This window comes from Mesoplodon mirus, assembly GCF_964341445.2.
Source record: "Mesoplodon mirus genome assembly, chromosome: 4".
NCBI classification, from domain to species: domain Eukaryota; kingdom Metazoa; phylum Chordata; class Mammalia; order Artiodactyla; family Ziphiidae; genus Mesoplodon; species Mesoplodon mirus.
The window spans coordinates 41,535,577-41,555,290 of record NC_138979.1 but is presented as its reverse complement, the minus strand read 5'-3'; the positions used below and the strand labels follow the sequence as shown (position 1 = coordinate 41,555,290).

Sequence of the window (19,714 nt, the reverse complement as noted above, 5' to 3'; positions counted from 1 at the left end):
CCTTCAGTCTAACTGCCACCTTATGAGTAGTTATTATTTTTATCTTTTTTCCACAGATGAGGAAACTGAGGTACAGGGAGGTTGAGTCATTTGTCAAAAGTCACATAGAAACGAAGTAAGGAATTCCAATCCAGTTGGCCAGCTCTCAGTCTTTGCCCTTGCCTATGTGCCTTCTGCCCCCTGTGGAGGAGCTACAAGGACGTGTGCTAAGCTACTGCCCAGTGAGGTAGATGTCATCGGAGTCACACATAGGGTGGCATACTTTCCTTGTTCAGAGAAGGAGGATGTTACATTTTGCTGCTCGGAAAGGGGTGTCCAAGAAGACTTCATGGAAGGGGTGGTATTCGCTAGGGCTTGGGGAAACGGGCTAATTTTACAGGCAGAAGTTGAAGGGAGGGAGTTCTAGGAAGGTAAAACAGCATAAGCAAAGGCACAGAGGTTGAGTTTTGCAGGGTGTTCCTGAAAATGTTCTTCAGTTGGTCATGGAGAAGTTGAGGGCAGTGAAAAGGGTGTCGCCTTTCCTGAAACAGATAAGCTGTAACTTTCTTGAAGATTTGCTCGAAAGTACAGCAATTCAGGGAAAGTCAGAACTCAGAAAAAAAAATTGGGGGTTAGAAAGAGATATGGGCACACTGACGAAAGCGAGTACCAAGGGACAGCCTTAGAAAATGACCAAGAACAAGGCAGATGCTGCCACGGGGACGTCTGTGGTAATCACTCAGCAGTGCCTGGGCTGGGTTACCTTTAGAAGTGGGGATCATTCCAAAAAATCACAAGACGAGAATCACAGCCCAGTAGGAAACTTCTTACTCTTCCACAGGCCCTGAGGACTCACTAGAAATCCAGTTATCTTTCAACACCATCCTTTTTCTGAGACAAATTACTAGTGTGTAAATGTATCAATATGGAAAGTGTTATGAACAACTAACATACGTATGCTGGGCACTGTTGCCAGTGATTCTAAATATTAACTCCTTTAAAGGTATCAATAATGTTTAAGTAACTGCACAATTAGCAAATTACACTTACAGTAAGAATAAGGTTTATGAAGAGAATTTTAAAAGTCTGCATTATACCTTCATTAATTGAATACTGTTATATTTGAAATCACAATGAGTCTGAGTTGACTACTCTACTGACAGGCAATACAGTTTCTTTAATGAAAGTGAATAAAGAATCTAAGCTTAGGGGGCCTCAGGCTCTTAACCATGTTACCAAAGACTCTGATGCAGTTGGTCTCCTCCAGTTATCACCAAGAAGAGGATACAGCCAACAGGAACCCTGCCGGCCCAAACAATGGGGTGTGTCTGGGTAGAAGAACATTGACAGCAGTAGCTATTGAGGACAATTCTGTCTTCTGTGCCCTGCATGGGGGAAGTTACTGCAGGGAGGGCTGAGATCTGTCAGATTCAGCTTTTCAACATTTTTAATAAGGCTGAAGCTCACATAGACCTAGATCTCATTTGCCTGGGGTCAGGCACCACGGCAAGCAAATCTGATCAAATTCCGCCCCTGGAGCGTCAGGCCCACTGAGATGGAGCACAGCGGGCTCATCTCCAAAGCAGAGAAATACTACTCCTGTAGTATTCTGTTTACAGTCCAAATAAGCTTTGTTTTTTGTTCTCCTTCTCAGGCAAAATTTTCACCCGACCCTAGGCAGCATAACTGAACAAAGACCCATATTTGTTGAGAGTGGCTCCTCCCTAGAGAAAACTAGAGCGAGTGTCTTTTACTTTTTGTTAAACCTTTATTAATTTTTGATTGTGAATAATATGTGTTATCAATGTTCACTGAGATAACTGAGAAAATACTGATTGGGGAACAATATAAAAAATATTAAACATCCCTCATGCACTTTTACCATTTTCATGTATATCTTTCCAGAATCTTTATGCATATATTTGTATGCTAAGTACATAAGCACATATAAACAAGTATTTTCAAAAATATGAATAACCTGTAATTGTTGTTTTGAAATCTATCATTTGGGGATATGTTTTATTCTGAAATTATTTCACTTACAGAAATGTTGCAAGAACAGTATAAACTACTGATCACCCAGATTTACCAACAGTGTGCATTTTACCCAATCTGCTTTATAATTCTCCCTTCCTTTCTTCCCTCCTTCCCTCCTCTATCCTTCCTTCCTATCATCTATCAATCTACCTTTTTATTTCTCTAATCTATCCTCTATCTATCTGTCCATGTATTATTCTGAATCATTTGAGAGTAATTTGGAGACATCATGCCCTTTTAGTTTGTGTTTCCTGAAAACAAAGACAATCTCTTACATAGCCACAGTAAAATATTCTCTTACATACTATTATAAATTATGAAATCAAACAATAAACCTTGATGCAGTACTATATCTAACCAGAGTCCATCTTCAAATTTCATCAATTATCCCAATAATGTATTTTATAGCTCTTTTCCCCTTGTTTTGGATCCAGCCCAGGATCACATATTACATTTAGCTGTCATGTCTCTTTCATTTACTTTAATCTAGAACAGTTTCTCATCCTTTATCTCTCTTAACCTTGACATTTTTGAAGGAAATGTCCCTCACGTGGATCTGTCTGATTTTTCTCCCATTGTTAGATTCAGTGTATGCATCTTTGACAGGTATATCACAAAAATGATGCTGCATCCTTTTTGGTGCATATCAGGAGGTACATAGAGTATGTTTATCCCAGTATCAATGATGCTAAATTTTATCACTTGATTAGGTGTTGTCTTCCAGGTTTATCCATTGTAAACTTACAATTTACCCCCATTGTATTAAATAGTTTTCCCATGGGGAGATATTTTGGGACCAGGGAAATGCCCCCAAATAGGCTATTTCTCAACAAACCACTAGCTTAACATCTACTTAGATTTTTCTCACTGCATCATTATTTTTTGTCTACTAGTTAGCTTTCTATGACAAGAAAAAACTTTCCCTTCCTATCTATCTGTGTATCTGTCTGTCAATTTGGTAGGGATTCATGGATTTGTCAATGATTATAGGCCATCAGTGTCATTTATTTTGTAGCTCAAATTTCTCCACATATGGTTACAGGGAGCCCCTTCATGCCGTCTTCTTCCTTTTTGGATATATGCTCATCGTTCTCTGAACACTTCGTTAGCTTCTGGCACCACAAAGTATTCCTCGCTAATTTTGTACTTTCTCCATCCTGGCTGTGGGATCCAGCTTTTCCTTCATGAAACAATGGCTATTTTCACAGAAGAAAAGCATTTAGAAACCACTGTCTGTGGACTAGGTATGCTCATTGCTACTGAAGTTTCTCATCAGACAGACCTAGGAGCTAGGAGATATATATATATAGCATATAGATAGACAGGAGGACATACAGATTTCTCCAGTGCAACACCAAAGAATATATTCTAATCTTTCTTTTTTTCATATTTTTAGTTGTCTTTTCCAACAGTGAGAAACCTGATGAGATAATTGAAGAAATTTCTGCATTATTCAGCTAACATATGAATTGCACTGACTAATTTTAAAATCAACTTTATTGATATTTAGTTTATATACAATAAAATGCACCCATTTTACCTGTCCTGTTTGAAGAGTTTTGTCAGTGTATATACCACTGAAACCACCAACCACAAACCGGATGTAGAATATTTCTTTTTTTTTTTTTAACATCTGTATTGGAGTATAATTACTTTACAATGTTGTGTTAGTTTCTGCTGTATAACAAAGTGAATCAGCTATATGTATACATATATCCCCATATCCCCTCCTTCTTGAGCCTCCCTCCCACCCTCCCTATCCCACCCCTCTAGGTGATCACAGAGCACCAAGCTGATCTCCCTGTGCTATGCAGCTGCTTCCCACTAGCTGTCTAATTTACATTTGGTAGTGTATATATGTCCATGCCACTCTCTCACTTTGTCCTAGCTTCCCCTTCTTCCCACCCCGCGTCATCAAGTCCATTCTCTATGTCTGTGTCTTTATTCCTGTCCTGCCCCTGGGTTCATCAGAACCATTTTTTTTTTTTTAAGATTCCATATACATGTGTTAGCATACTGTATTTGTTTTTCTCTTTCTGACTTACTTCACTCTGTATGACAGACTCTAGGTCCATCCACCTCACTACAAATAACTCAATTTCGTTTCTTTTTATGGCTGAGTCACTATAAAACCCTTAGAGGAAAACATAGGCAGAACACTCGATGACATAAATCACAGCAAGGTCCTTTTTGACTCCCTCCTAGAGTAATGGAAATAAAAACAAAAATAAACAAATGGGACCTAATGAAACTTAAAAGGTTTTGCACAGCAAAGGAAACCATAAACAAGACAAAAAGACAACCTTCAGAGTGGGAGAAAATATTTGCAAACGAAGCAACTGACAAAGGATTAATCTGCAAAATATACAAGCAGCTCATGCAGCTCAGTATCAAAAAAAACCAACAACCCAATCCAAAAATGGGTAGAAGACCTAAATAGACATTTCTCCAAAGGGTACAGAATATTTCTAACACCCCCGCAAAGTTTCCTCATACTGCTTTGTAATTAATCCTCCACTACAGAGATCAGCTCTAGGCAAACACTGAGCTCCTTTTTGTCACTGAAGATCATACTTCCCATTTCTAGAATTTCATATAAATTGAATCATAAAATAAGTGCTCCTGTTTCTGCTTCTTTTACTCAATATGATGTTTTTGAGGTTCTTCATCTATGTGACACTGATTTTTGAATGATAAAGCAACCTTGCATTCCTAGGATAAACCATATTTGTTCATAATTTGTTAACTTTTTATATGCTTCTAGAGGCATTTTGTAAATATTTTGTTAAAGATATGTGCATCTGTGCTTTTGCGGTATATTTGTTTTGAATCTTCTTCCTTATACTGTTTTTGTTCAGTTTTGCACACAAGGTAATGTTGGTCTCCTAAAATGTGGTGGAAAATGTTCTTTCTTCCTATACTTTATTAAATAGCCTGGAGAATATTGGTACTATGCGTTCATCAAATATTTGATACAATTCACCAGTGAAATCATCTGGTTCTGGGATTTTCTTTGTGGGAATGTTTTTTGTAATGATATAAGGCTTTGGTCACACTCTAGTAGCTTCAAATATGTATATATTTAATTTAGTCCAATACTGAAATTTATAATCTGGGGGCAGGTTAGTATGACACATAATGCTTGCTCATTACCAGGAGTACAACATAGTAAAATATAATTTTTTAAACTCAATGATATATTGGGGCAAATTTCTACATCAACGAATACACACAAGTACTGTAGAGTATTTCATTTCGTGCATGTATTGCAATTTTTTTACCTGATTTTTCCACTTGTGTATTCACACTCATTTTCTTTAAACCCACTCTTCTGAGGCCTTTTTTACTCCAATGACATTGCTAATGCCAAGCTAATGAATTACCTCCATGTTGCTAAATCCAGTAAGTTTTTAGCCCCCATGTCACTTGACCCATCAGCAGTGTTTGACTAAGTTGATCACTCTCTCCTCAGTATACTTTCTTCACTTAGCTTTAAGGACACCACCCTTTCTTGGCTTTCCCTTACCTCACTGGTTGCTAGTTTTTTTTGTTTTTTTTTTTGCGGTACACGGGCCTCTCACTGTTGTGGCCTCTCCCGTTGCGGAGCACAGGCTCCGGACGCGCAGGCTCAGCGGCCATGGCTCACGGGCCCAGCCGCTCCACGGCGTGTGGGATCCTCCCGGACCAGGGCACGAACCCGTGTCCCCTGCATCAGCAGGCGGACTCTCAACCACTGCGCCACCAGGGAAGCCCTGGTTGCTACATTTTGATGTGTTTTGATGGTTGCATTTCCTGTGGAAATTCCTGTCCACTTCCCAAACTCTGAATGTTAAAATGATCCAAAGCTCTGTTCTTAGTCATCTTCTCATCTCCTTATACCTTAAATCCCTTGATAATCTCAACCAGACTTATAGCCTGAAATACCATTGCTGCTGATTATTCCAAATTTATGTCTTCAGCTCAGATCTGTCTTATAACCTCAGACTCAGAAGTCAGACAGACATTTCAATCTCATGTTCTACACTAAATTCTCCAAAACCTGCTCTGCCCCCAGCCTTTCTTATTTCACTTGATGTCAATTCTATCTTTCTGGTTATTCAGTTCCAAATACTTGGATTCAGTTGTGACTCATATTTCTCTTATATTTGAACAAACTCCAGATCATACTGGCTTTACTTTTCTCATACATCCAGAATCTTATTACTTTTCACCATGTCATTGCATTATCTATTATTACTGCCGCTCATTCCTCCTATCTCTCCCACCCCTTTCAGAGTGTGAGCCACCATCATCTCTCCCCTGGATTACTCTATAAATCTTCCAACTTTACAGCTATTCCCAACACACTCATAATAGGATCACATTAATCACTGGACTTTTAAAATTTAAGTTTAATTATGTCATTCCTCTACTCAAAGCACTTCAGTGTTTCCCCAATTTACTCATTCTACAATCTAAAGCCCTTACAACAGTTTACAGTTTCCTAAGCTTCCTGCTCCCTGGTGTGTCTCCTCCTTATTCCCTGCTCCAGGCACTGTGGTTTCCTTACAATTCCTTGAAATCTCCTGGTGCATTCCTGCCCAAGGGCTTTGTCCTAACCACTCCCTCTTTTTCTGGAGATCTACACAGCTAACCACCACCTTCAAGTCAGCACTCAGCTCTCATCGTCCCAAGGCTGCCTACCTTGACTGTCCTTACCCTCAGAGCTCCCAGTTCCATTTACCCAGTTTTCCTTTTTCTTTTTCCCATATCACACATCACCTTCTAATATAAAATGTACTTACTTGTTATCTTTACTCTTTATTGTCTGTACTCTGTTAAAATTTAACCTTCTTAAGAGCAGAGATCTTTGTTTGTTTTGTTCACTAATATACTGCACACCAGAAAGAAGAAGCAACACATCGTAGATATTTAATTAATTTATCTTGAATGAGTGATTTAGGCAGGTTGTTCCCATTTTCCAAAACAAGGTGGATCTAGCTATCACGTATCTATCTGTCTGCTGTCCATTCAATCAGTAATCCATCTATCATTTATCTATATCTATAGCTATAGCTATATCTACATCTATATCCATAGCTATATCTACCATTTTTCTATCCATTTGTTTTTTTAATATTTACCTGTTTTGGACATGTTAGATACTGTGGGAAAAAAATAGATAAATATACACTGATGATGGGGCTTCCCTGGTGGCTCAGTGGTTAAGAATCTGCCTGGCAGTACAGGGGACACGGGTTCAAGCCCTCGTCAGGGAAGATCCCACATGCCGTGAAACAACTAAGCCCATACACCACAACTACTGAGCCTGCGAGCTAGGGACCATGAGCCACAACTACTGAGCCCGCATGCCACAACTACTGAAGCCCATGCAACTAGAGCCCTGCTCCGCAACAAGAGAAGCCCCCGCTCGCCTCAACTAGAGAAAGCCTGCACGCAGCAACAAAGACCCAACCCAGCCAAAAAATAAATAAATTAAATAGATAAAGAAAGAAACACTGATGCACTGGAGCCACTCACATTAGCTTGCTAGAACTGATTGTTAAATATTCAGGAATTTTACAATCCGGTTGTTAAAACAGTGGTAGCTTGAAATTGGCCATGGTGAGAGCTTTTACATTATATAAATTGGAAAATGCTACAAACCAGGGCTTTTCTCATCACCCCTCAGCCTCAGAGCCCATTTATTGGTGTCATTGGAAGTACAAGGCTTATTCTTTACCATCAAGCAGTTAAATTCCTAAGCATACAATTCTTAAATATAGTATGTAATAGAACGTAACGGTACTTAAAATGGACTCTTGCCATACTTGTGTTTTGTGGAAATAAATGAGAACAGAGAAGCGATTTATTCAGAGCTTGCTATAGGAAAGGAATCAGGCACCATCACTTGTGTTTAGCAGAGACTCAGAGGCAATCAGGTAGTTGGAAAAGCTTTATAGTGAGAAAAGGGGAAAGCTTCAAGTTGTAGGTTGTTGGCTTGGGGAAAGTGGATAAATAGCAGAGGGGCACCTTATGTGATTGGTTTGGGAAGAATATTTGGCTTTCTCTAGTTTGTCCTGAATTGGATGAGAGAGGGGTGACAGCTGGGGGAGCTGGTCATCATTGACCCAGTTCTGGCCATTCTGGCTGATTGCTGCAGAGGTCGCAGTTGGGTATTCTAGGCTTCATATGTGGATCAGAGTCCTATTGTCACATATGGTCTGGCCATTGTCTGTTTGTATATTCAGTCTCCCAAGCCTCTGTTTTGGTCATTCTCTTGCTTGTGAGAGATTGACCAATTCAGAGAAGGCTCAAATTCCAGATCTTCATTTCTCAGTGATTGTCACCATTGTCAACTGTATTGTGAGATCTTCTTGACCTGGTTGTTGTATCATGGTGGTTATCATTGGGTGAGAGAATATTTTTGCAGAAGCATTTAAAAATCTGGACAGAATGCACTGGACCAGTGTCATTACTACTGTGATAAAGACAACAATTACTGGTTCCTGTAATATGCTTTGGACTCAAGAACCCCAATTGCCAAGAGTACAAATCCCAGAGGTTATGGGGATCAACCTTGTAGATCTAAGTAGTCTTTTCCATAATGCAAGGTATAGCCTGTTCTACCTTGCCTGTTTGATCCAAGTACAAAAAAGTATTATTAGCAATGACACAGATGCCACCATGAGCCCACAAGAAATGTAGAGCAAGGCGATTGTACATCACTATTCATGTCAATGAGTGAGACTGATCTATATTTCACCTAAGGCAGAGTAGTATGCATAACGACTTCTGTCAGAGTCAGTGATAAGTTTTTTACTTCCGCTGTTTGGAATACTGCTCTGACTGTTCTCATATACGATGAGTCAGTTTAAAACATGGCAGCATCTATTCTAAGGGTATTATATTGAGATAACTTATTTAGACATGTTAATGTATTTAAATGTAAAAATTCAACTTGGACTTTGTTGCTTTTGGGCAGTAAAACTACGGGGTCCATTGTTGAAAGTCAATATAAGGATGAATTTGGTATTAATAAGAACTATGAAAATGGAGCAGACTGTCTTGAGAATGTGGTGGACTTCTTGCTATTTAATGCTTTCAGGCAGTGGTTCTAGCTTTGAATGGGAGTTTGAAATAGATTAACTTTAATGTCTCTTTCAATGCTAAGAGTCTGTGACTCAGAATGATTCTTGAGAGATGCAGATTAATGACTAACTGCTATAAGAAAAAGAGAATGACTGATTTTAGGGTAATCACATAGAGGAAACAGAGATTGGTTTCACACTGAACTGAGTTTTGCTTAGTTTCTGAGTCAGAGTTATAAAGGGAAATTTACTAGCTTTATGTTGTTTCATCTGCCATACAGAGTATCCTATAGTCAGATGTTCTTCCCCTAATAATTTGGTATCTTTTCTCCTTAAAGACTATGTGGATCATGTAACTGAAGATGTTCCCAGTTTTATTTTAGTGGCATGAAATCCAGGGGCAAATTTTCAGTTAAACATTTTAACTGCGTATGTTCAGATTGCCTCTATATTTATGGTTTTTCTTCCTGGTCTCAATCTCCTATTCTAAATGATATCGTGTTGGCTCTTTATTTTTATGTTTGGTATTTACATACATCATGCATTCTTCTAAGTACCTTAAATTCTTTGTGCAATGAGATGGAAAATGGATGAATGGATGGATAAGTGGATGTAAGGATAATGACTTTGCAAGTCGGTGTTCTTTCTGGTAAGTTCCAGTAAGTAGTGATGTCGTCATGTTCCATAATGATGGAGGAAACTGTCAATCACTATCATTACCAGCAGTTTCCTCCATTACCCAACATCCAAGTATCTTTTTTCCCCAATAGGTTCCCATTTTGATAACCACCAGCCCTAACCTAATACTTACTTGGAATAGTGGTGATATACAATGGGATCAAGTTGGCTAATAACAAATTGATTGATGATGTTTTAGGATTTATTTTGCATAGCGTTATTAGGGTTCAGTACATGCTAGATATATATGAGAAGGTTTCTCATAAGTCCCATATTGAAAGTAAAACATAAAATAACAGCTGACTTTTATATAAGCTATTTTCGGGACCCCAAATGGTGGTACATTTGACCTGTCATCTTTGTTAGATTGAACTTTGAAGTACTTCTGTTGTACAGTAGTAAAAAGTGATTGCTTCTCTATAATTATTATGATCTGAGCAGGTCTAGAATGCTGCATTCAGTTCTGGGCCACATCCTTGGTAAGGACACCAAAAACCTGAAATGGGTTCAGAGGAAGTTAACAAATTGATGAGGGGTTTTGGAAGCACCTCACGTGTCACTGCTGGAACTGCGAATGCTTAACCTGGAAAAGTGATTACTCTAAATTCATATGGTTACTTCTTTCTGATATCAGACTTGAATTTGTCCACTGTTTAATAAACTTTGTACATAAATGGAAGTCTTCCAGAAATACGAATATACCTATGCATTATGGCATATGTTCATTGTACTACGGTGTACTTCATGAAGTACCCACAAGATGCTAAAAGATCTTGCAAAAGGTCTGTATGATGTGGTTTTCTGCTTACTGCTACGTGGAAACCTATCTGTCAAGAGCCCTTTGTACATGCCTCCTGGACCATGTTCTGGGGAAAGTCACCCACTGGCAGTACTGGAGAGGATTTCGTCTGTCACTCAGTCTGCTTTTTGTTTCTTGCTGAAGGCAGCTGAGACGGATAGATTGGGAGAGATGCCTGCAGCCTGGCAACTGGTTTCTAGGACAGGAAGCTGAATCCAAAAGATCCTTGGAGGGGTGCACTGCTTTTCCTACGCTTGCCTTTACCCCTAAAGTAACTCCTGAATCTACTTTTATCAGTAAGCAGTATCATAATGAGCAAATGTAAGAGAGAGACAAATTGGGCTGACTTGCTCTTTCAGTGGCATAGTCTCAAGGAATTTTATATCTTAGACATTCTGGACACTCCTGTAGTAGATAGAGCAGGGCAGGCTGATGCTAATTTAATCAAGGTAGAAGAGGAAGTCTCTAACCAGTATTCCCTGTAAGCTCTGACACTCTCCAGGGGTCCAGAGCCTGCTTGACTTCATTTGTAATTTTTGCAGACCTCCTTTAGTGAAACTCTACTGGATATTAAAATGTCCTAGGATTCGTGGTAACTGAAACCATTTTTTCCCATTTGCTTATTTGCGTTAAGCTTCAGACAGAACCCAGGGAGCAAACAGCCTAGCAGGAAAGCCTGTTGTCAAAGGAGATGGTGGGGATAATATGGGGACCAGGCCTGATCACTGACAGTCATTTGATTGAAAGAGAGGTTGCATAGATTTGATTATTAATGAACAGATTCTTCTGTAGACAGCCAGCTGAGGATTTGAGGGATATCAAATCCTTAAGCCAGGTATTGTGAAAATTGTTGGACAATACATTATTTGATTTTGTTTTTAGTATATTTACTTTTCGAATTATGCATCGCTTATGTCAATAATACAATTAATTTGCACTTCTTGACATTTGCATTATTTGCATTAGAGTTGAGGGATTGAAAACCTGAAGTACATTGGACAAAAATTTTGCTGTGACGTTAAGCATCAGTCACGCTTTTTAGTTGGGTGTAAGTGGATTAAGTAATACAATGAGAGAATAAATGAATGATCAAATACAGAATTTTTTTGAAAAAAAACATGATTAAGGTGCTTTCTGTGTCTGGAAAGATAGACAAATGTTTTGCCAGGCCAGTTAGGAAGAAGTCATGAATGGTGTGCTGTGGGAACAAAAGGAAAGAAAGAGAGGCATTTTAACTGGTATTTTAAGCAGAATCATCAGTAATAACATATTCTACTTAATAACAGTTTTAATTTCCCAAAGCCCTCTACATTCACCATATCATTTAATTTTGAGGTAATTTAGGCAAATTATCATTATTACCCCATTCAATAGATAAAGAAATGGAGATAGGCAGGGTAAATAATGTGCTTAAAATAACACAGCTGGTTAATAAATGGATTGAAGCCAGGACCCAGGCCTCTTAGCTTAGCCACTTAACTCTTTCCACTTGATCACTTTGCCTCTCAAAATTTACAAATGATCTCCATCCAATTTAAGCCTCCAGTGGCTGACTATACCTTGATTCTTTCCTTCCGTCCTTCCTCCCTCCCCTCCTTTATTCCTTCTTTCTTTCCTTCCTTCCTTCCTTCTTGTTTTCCCATCTTCCCACTTCCTTCCCTCCCTTACTTGCTTTCTGTTTTTCTTCATCTGTAATACCATGGCATTAGTAGACATTAGCAATCTCTTTGTTTAGGACCTCTAAAACCTTTTCATCCCTCCTTTCTCATTCTGAATGGCAGCATGGCTACCTAGCAGGGGCCTTAAGTTATTTATGTATATAAACACACACACATATATTTGGCTTTGAATACCAAACTCCTAAACCCACTTACTCATAGTAACCCTGAGCTTTACATTCTTAATTCATCTCATGAGGTATGGTGGGAGTTGTTATAAAATAACTCCTTTATAGAATTATTCTGATGATTAAGCTTGATCATCATGTGAAGCGCTTAGCTCAACTTCTGTTACACTGTGAGATGTATGTACTCAATAAATGGTAGCTGTTGCTGTTGGGTTGTTTTGCTCACGAAGCAACAGTGAAATTGAAATTTTAAGAAAAGACAAAAAGCCATCCTCATTTCAAAGAATGGGGATGGAGTCACAGAATACACAGCACTGATTTGAGATCAAACCCAGGTATTGTATCAGTTGGTTTAGGGCCTTTTCTGGCTAAATCCCAGTCAATTTTCATATTTTCTTTGCATATGAAAGACATATAATGGGTTGAAAAAATGCACAGCCAGTGGGGAATGCATGAATGATGGAGTTTACAATATGTTTGTGGAGTCATAATCACAATTTACCAGAACGGGTAGCCTCTATATTATCAACAGGTGGGAAATTATTCAAAGATCAGGACTTGACCGGAGAAACGTCTTAGAATTTGCAAGTAAGAATGCTAAGTCAAATGCATTAGTAGGAAAAAGAAACAAGGTCCTGAGGGGGCGGGAGACTTTAGTCATGGTTTGGTCTCTTGGAGTCAACATCAAAAGTGTTCCTTCTAAGAGGAATTCTAGGATCTCTGCTCCTCCAGCCATGGACCAGTGCAGGCCCTATTCACAGCAGTGACACATCTTAAATCAGGCCTCTCACCCTGGCTGTTGACACATTGCTGGGTGTGGACCGGCCGAGTAATTGGATATGAAGCCCCATGCCAAATGGTTCCATTACAGTTCAGTAAAAAGCAGTGACAGGGTGAACGCAGGAGAGGTCAACAGCCATTTCCTTCCAAACACAGGTTTCCTAAGTTACAGCATAAATCCTCCCCTCTAAAAGATCCAACATCTGATGTGCATTTTAACATCTCACTTCTATACGTTAATTATCTTACTCAGGAAATAGTTGGAAGCTGACTTAGTAGTCAGCTTAGACTTAGGGATATAAAATCCATTTAAGATTTCTCCTAATGTTGTCATTTCCCCCAGCCTTCAGAATCTGGGCACTTGGCTAAGGGCTTAGTGCAATATTGCAGCGATGTGTGCTGCCTCTCTCTGTTAGCCAGTGCCCCCCACCCCACCCCCAGTTTCCCATGCCCAACCATTTTGCTTCCAAGATGGACATCCTGCCTAAGAATGGGATCAGGCTGGCACAGTACCTACCAGAGGAGGAATCGCTGCTTTCAGAGGGAAGCACTGAATCAAATCTCTCAGAAGGGGAGCCTGACCCCTTCCCTCTCTTCCCACCTCCTCCATCTGGAAGAGAAGAGATTTGGAAGTTGCCAAAGTTTAATTACTTCTACTGAAAGTGACAAAAAAAAATGTGAAAGCTTATCCTTTAGTGAAAGTAACTCAGAGGGCCCTACGGACATTTGCAGCAGTCTGTTTGCCATTTGTTTTTTCTCTTTTCTTCTTTAGCCGCACCCCCCCACCCCGAGGAGCAAATTTCCATTTTTCCTTTCCAAGAAGAAAGAGGACAGATTGTCCCTTAGAGACTTCAAAGGGGTGTTTTGGATTCTGCCACCAGAGACAGAGCTGTTGAGACGTCCTCAAATACTTCTGCATTAAGATTCACACAACGTGAAACTCAGGAGAGCATTTACTTACACCATTAGCTCATTGTGTCATCTATCCACCCAGGCAAATTGTATTAAAATGACATCCATCTCTAACTAACCCATAGGGGGCCACATCAGCAGATATTAAAAGAGATGATTTTGAATTTTTGTGTGGGAAGGGGGGCAACAAAAACTTAAACAACACAGGAACAACAATTAGAAAATTGTAATATGAAAGTGTAGGCAATTAGATAACAATTAACATTCTCATTAAACCCCAGTTATCAAGTGTTTACCATATGTCAAATCTATACACTTTCATGGGTATTATAATTATTTCTTACAACATCCCTGTGAAAAAAAGCTAATATTTTCACTTAATAGATTCAAAGAAAGCTAAATTGTCAGTGAAGATAAGGAATTTGGCCAAAGTCACCCAACTAATAAGGGGCAGGGCTGCAGTTTCAATTCATGTCTTCTGATCCCAAGACCAGGTGATTAGGCCTCAGTGAAGTCTTAATTAGGCAAAGGCTGATCAAGCTTGCAGATTGCCTGCACTTGATTTATCTGCCTTTTCTCTCCCTGTGGCATATTTTCTGTATGTTTTACCTTTTAGCAATACTTGTACACTTGGATTGACATTTACCAACCCAAAGGCAAAATTTTCTCTGCTACTTGTGAGGAGGTTGAGGGGTAAGTGATCGTATCAAGTAATTAAAATTATGTAAAAATAATCAGTGAATCACAATGATTGTTATTTTCTAGCTTTTATATCAAGAAGTCGAAACTGGTGACATGCAGAGAATAAGTTTATTTCAAAGAACAAATTAGGAGATTGAAGATAGTAAACAACATTGCTTGAAAGAAATAAAGCTAATGCTCTTTCAGCTTTTAACAGTAAGTCTTGGGCCTCCCTGGTGGCGCAGTGGTTGAGAGTCCGCCTGCCGATGCAGGGGATACGGGTTCGTGCCCCGGTCTGGGAGGATCCCATATGCCGCGGAGCGGCTGGGCCCGTGAGCCATGGCCGCTGGGCCTGCGCGTCCGGAGCCTGTGCTCCGCAGCGGGAGAGGCCACAACAGTGAGAGGCCCGCATACCGCAAAAAGAAAAAAAAAAACAGTAAGTCTTTTCTTACGAAGGAAAGTCCTTTTCATTACAAATGGGACATTGTAATATTTCCATCTTGTTGTTGACCCTTTAAAGAGCCAAAGAAAATCTCACATCTTTCTCTGTTTTCTGTGAAATCAGCGTGATTTGCTTTTTGATTAATTCTGTCTCTTTCTTATAAATCTTTTCCTTGTGGATTTATTGCACAAATCTGTGTAGCATCTAAAAATCATCTTTTAATACAAATGCAGGCACTAAGCACTAATTTCTACATTTGAGGAAATTTGTATGGAAGATCATGGCGCAACTGGGGACTTTCTATTTCAACTCCTTTTTTCTTTTCAAATCTTTGATGTACCCGATCCCTTCCTAACATCACATGGAATATAGAAATTGCCCTTAGAAGGTAGGACATGGGTTTTGCTAGTCCAGTATTAGTCTCTAGTTGAAGCTCAGGTCTTAATTTTTCAACATGTGTCGGATAATTCATATTGTACTGAACTGGGCTCAGAGGTTACGTGTATGATGGCTGGGATTGGGAAGACAACATGAACGGTAAGAATAAGAGAAAAGAAATCAACTGATAGCTTTATAGGGGTTCCTTTGTAACTAACTCTATGTTTTTCTCTTGCTGCCTTTAGAATCTTTATCTTTAAATTTTGCCATTTTAATTATAACATGTCGTGGGTTTGGACAAATGTATGCAACATTACAGTATCATACAGGATAGTTTCATTGCCCTAAAAATCCTCTGTTCTCTGTCTATTCATCTCTCCCTTGGCAACCACTGATCTTTTTACTGTTTCCATAGTTTTGCCTTTTTCAGAATGTTATATTGTTGGAATCATACAGTATGTATTCTCTTCAGGGCAGTTTTTTTCACTTAGAAATATGCATTTAAGGTATCTCCCTCCATGTCTTTTCATGGCTTGATAGCCCATGTCTTTTTAGTGTTGAATAATATTCCATTGTCTGGATTTACCACAGTTTCTTATTCATTCACCTACCGAAGGATATCTTGATTGCTTCCAAGTTTTGGCAATTGTGAATATAGCTGCTATAAACATCCATGTTCAGGTTCCTGGGTGGATAAAATGTTCAACTCCTTTGGGTAAATACCAAGAGCATGACTGCTGGATAGTATGGTAAGGCTATGTTTAGTTTTGTAAGGAATCGTCAAACTGTCTTCCAAAGTGGCTGTACCAATTTGCATTCCCACCAGCAATGCACGAGAGTTCATGTTGCTCCACATCCTTGTCAGCATTTAGTGTTGTCAGTGCTTTGAATTTTGGCCATTTTTGTATGTGAGGAGTAGTATCTCATTGTTTTAATTGTAACTCCCTAAGGACATAGGATATGGAGCATCTTTTCATATGCTTATTTGCCATCTGTATATCTTCTTTGGTGAGGTGTCTGTTTAAATTTTTGCCCCCACCCCCTTTTTAAGATTGGGTTGTTTTCTTATTGATGAGTTTTAAGATGTGCTTTGCTTTTGATATCTGATGTCTCAAAGGGAAAATCTTATAGAGAAATAGTTGCTATTATGCAAATTTCATGTTTTTCCAATGGAGATAAGAAAAATCGAGGCAGTACATGGATATACTTTCAGAGGCTTACAAATTATTATGATATTTGAGATTATGTCTGTAAAGAGAAGCATGCACTGGATAAGGTGGAGGACCGGCTTATAACCAAGTACTATCATTCACGTTTGGTACCTGCATTTCCATTGGTATTTACAATTGCTTTTTAACACCAATGACACAGCAATGACATAATTCATTTTTTTTTTAAAGAATTGTGTTGCATTCTTTTTAAAAAATATTTATTTATTTATTTATTTTTGGCTGTGTTGGGTCTTCGTTTCTGTGCGAGGGCTTTCTCTAGTTGGGGCAAGCGGGGGCCACTCTTCATCACGGTGCACGGGCCTCTCACTATCGCGGCCTGTCTTGTTGCGGAGCACAGGCTCCAGACTCAGAGGCTCAGTAGTTGTGGCTAACGGGCCTAGCTGCTCCGCGGCATGTGGGATCTTCCCAGACCAGGGCTCGAACCCATGTCCCCTGCATTGGCAGGCAGACTCTCAACCACTGCGCCACCAGGGAAGCCCCCCATAATTCGTTTTTAATGCAGTACTTTTGAAACCAAGGTCAGTAGATGCCTGCTAATCTGTGGATATATTATCTGGAATCCAGAAGAGTTTTAACCCTTTATTCAGTAATGAGGAACACCAGAAATATCACTACATGTCTTTGATCCCAAACTACAATAATTTCCACGATGCTATCAGAAGACTTTTTTTGCTTTGGCTAGAGACAGGCTTGGACAGGTGAGGGGGCCAGCTCCTTTTCCTTTCCCTCTAATTCACTTCTCAATCTCAGATTTTTACATCAGGGATGCAAGAACAGGGAAAAGTGTGTGTCCAAACACAACCTTGTCTTTTTCCCTATTGACAAGACGACCTAGAAATGTGGCTCAAAGTCTGTGGTCTTGTAACTTCTCACTGGGAAGTAAAGTGCTTGCGTACTGAGAAATATAAAGGAGATGGAGAAAAGCAAAGAAGACCGTCAGCTGCCTTCCCAATATATGACCTGAGGCTGAACTGCAGGATTCATAGAAGGCACCTGGTAGGTATTCAAGCAGGTGATGGTAGCAAACTGGATAGTATCGCCCACTGGCAAGGGCAGCTTGGTCATTGCATGCTGGAATGGAGATCTGAGTCAAATCTGATTTTTCAAGGGAAGCTGTGAATCTGATTTTAATGTGAAATCTCCTAATTTTCAAATATTGGCAGTGAATTCATATCTGTTTTAAAGCCCTGTGACCTTAATGAAATATATCTGTGGATGAGATCTGGCCCACTACAGGGCTTCCAGCTGGTGACGTGTGCTCTATGTGGGTTCACTTTGCTGGTGATTTGCTGATGAGAAATTGCACTTTGACAAACACAAGGTGGCTATAAGAAAAATACACAGGAAGGACCCTTAGTTTAATTTTGTAAGCACATTACTTTGTTTTCAAACATATTCACGCTAAAACATCTTGGTTTCCTCTCCTGAATGTGTAAGGTTACACTCCCTTTCTGCATGCTGCCTGATCCAACACTCACCCACATGGAGAGATACATTCTTGAAGTGGTTGCAGTCTTTACCGAGGTAAAGATTTATAAAACTGGCGTTCCTCATGTGGATGACTAGATCTCAGGCTTTGCGCAGCAGGCACAGGTGTAAGGAGTAGAATTATAAAGAGAGCGAGGTGGAGGAGGGACTAAGAACAGAAATCCCAGGAAGCAGAGTTGCTAGGTTGCAGAGGCCTGAAGGTTAGCCATCAAATGATGTTACAGATTTTCGAAGCTCTGTAGAAGATAAATGTGGTCACCTGAGAAACACTCCCTGGTCAGAAAAGTCTGGTGCCTGGGCTTACACATACTTCGTTTATACGTAAGTAGCTGTAGTAGGGAATATAGATGCCTATGGGGGCAGGGGTGCATGGAATTGATTTGTATTTACCCACTCTTGGGCTTAATACTGCTTCAGTGGTCCCAGGCTACAGAATTCATGGAGCATGCTGTATGGTCTCCTCCAAACACCTCATCCTCATGCAAAGCTTCTTGTTTGAAAAAATCCATGTGTTTCCGGCAGGGGGCCCGGCGGCAGGCGGCTGCCCAGCACTAGCGGGGCCCTGGGCCGGGGCGGGGGTCGCCCAAGATGGCGGCCGGCGGCGCGGAGGGCGGCTCGGGCCGGGCCCCGGCGCTGCCATGGGGGATTGTGCGGAGGGCAAGTCGCAGTTCCGCAGCCGCGAGGGCTTCTACAAGCTGCTCCCCGGCGACGGCGCCCCTCGCAGGTCGGGTCCGGCTTCCTCCCAGACCCCGGCGCCGCCCCAGCCGCCGCAGCAGCCCCTGCCCGGCCCTGCCTCCACCTCCGGCCCCGGTGCTGCGGGCGCCGCGCCGTCCCCTCCGCCCGCAGGCCCAGGGCCCGGGCCCGCGCTGCCTGCGGTGCGCCTCAGCCTCGTGCGCCTCGGGGAGCCCGACGGCGCCAGGGCCGGGGAGCCTCCCGCCACGCCCGCAGGGCTGGGCGCTGGGGGAGACCGCGTCTGCTTCAACTTGGGCCACGAGCTCTGTTTCTACCCGGGCTGCTGTCGCCGCGGGAGCCAACGGGTGAGTGGCCCGCATCGTGGGGCCCTGGGTGCTGGCTGAGAGGATGGGGATCCCTGAGGTGATAAAACAGGTGACAGGAGAGTCCCTGAATGATAAGGGGCCCTGAGATAGGCATCCTACATGTGACGGCCATCTTAAGGGGAAAGGATTCTTGGTGGTAATACAGGATTCTAAAAGGTGATGGGAGGCTCCTTGGGTGCTGGACACCCTGGAGGTGACGGGAAACCTCGAGATCATGTGAGATCCCGAGGTTATGCGTGGGGGTCCTGGGATGGTGACTATTCTGGAGGTGATGGGGAATCCGAGATGGTATGGGGTGCTCCAAGGTGCTGGCTGGCAGGCATTTTGCAGGTGA

The 19,714-nt window shown here is 40.9% G+C and overlaps 1 protein-coding gene across 1 annotated transcript in view; it reads left to right on the top strand.

Annotated features, from left to right (window-relative positions):
• AGBL1 (AGBL carboxypeptidase 1) overlaps positions 1-19,714 on the top strand; it is a gene marked incomplete at both ends in the record, with an annotated part of 577,244 nt that overhangs the window by 489,892 nt on the left and 67,638 nt on the right. Inside the window, one exon of the mRNA XM_082618728.1 lies at positions 18,845-19,359. Within this exon, the coding sequence (XP_082474854.1) occupies positions 18,845-19,359 (515 nt within the window). The remainder of the gene's footprint in view (positions 1-18,844; positions 19,360-19,714) is intronic.